Source organism: Tupaia chinensis, unplaced genomic scaffold, assembly GCF_000334495.1.
Source record: "Tupaia chinensis unplaced genomic scaffold, TupChi_1.0 Scaffold121980_1, whole genome shotgun sequence".
Lineage (NCBI taxonomy): Eukaryota > Metazoa > Chordata > Mammalia > Scandentia > Tupaiidae > Tupaia > Tupaia belangeri.
The window spans coordinates 1-409 of NW_006182264.1; the positions used below are offsets into that span (position 1 = coordinate 1).

A 409-nucleotide genomic window follows, 5' to 3' on the forward strand; every position below is an offset into this window, starting at 1 on the left:
CCTCCTGCTCCCTGTCCTGACAGCCCTGGTGCTGTGCAGTTTTGGCCCTCTGGAGTCTCTGGGCTGTGACCTGCCTCAGAACCCTGGCCAGCTTAGCAGGAAGACCCTGGTGCTTCTGGGACAAATGAGGAGGATCTCCCTCATCTTGTGTCTGAAGGACAGAAGAGACTTTGGCTTTCCCCGACACGTGGTGGAGGACAGGCAGTTGCAGGAGGCCCAGGCCGTGTCAGTCCTCCACGAGATGCTGCAGCAGACCTTCAACCTCTTCGTCTCAGAGGCCTCTTCTGCCGCCTGGAACATGACCCTCCTGGACCAACTGCACTCTGGACTTCATCGGCAGCTGGAAGATCTGGAGGCCTGCTTGGTGCAGGGGGTGGTAGAGGAACCATCTGCCCTGGCCCCTGAGAGC

The 409-nt window shown here is 59.9% G+C and overlaps 1 protein-coding gene across 1 annotated transcript; it reads left to right on the top strand.

The window, feature by feature from the left end:
- Positions 1-4: 4 nt before the first annotated feature.
- LOC102498704 (interferon omega-1-like) lies at positions 5-397 on the top strand (the record flags this gene model as incomplete). The annotated part of the gene is made up of 1 exon (XM_006160892.1): positions 5-397. A coding segment is annotated over one exon (393 nt), but the record flags the coding sequence as incomplete, so codon positions are not given.
- Positions 398-409: the final 12 nt, after the last annotated feature.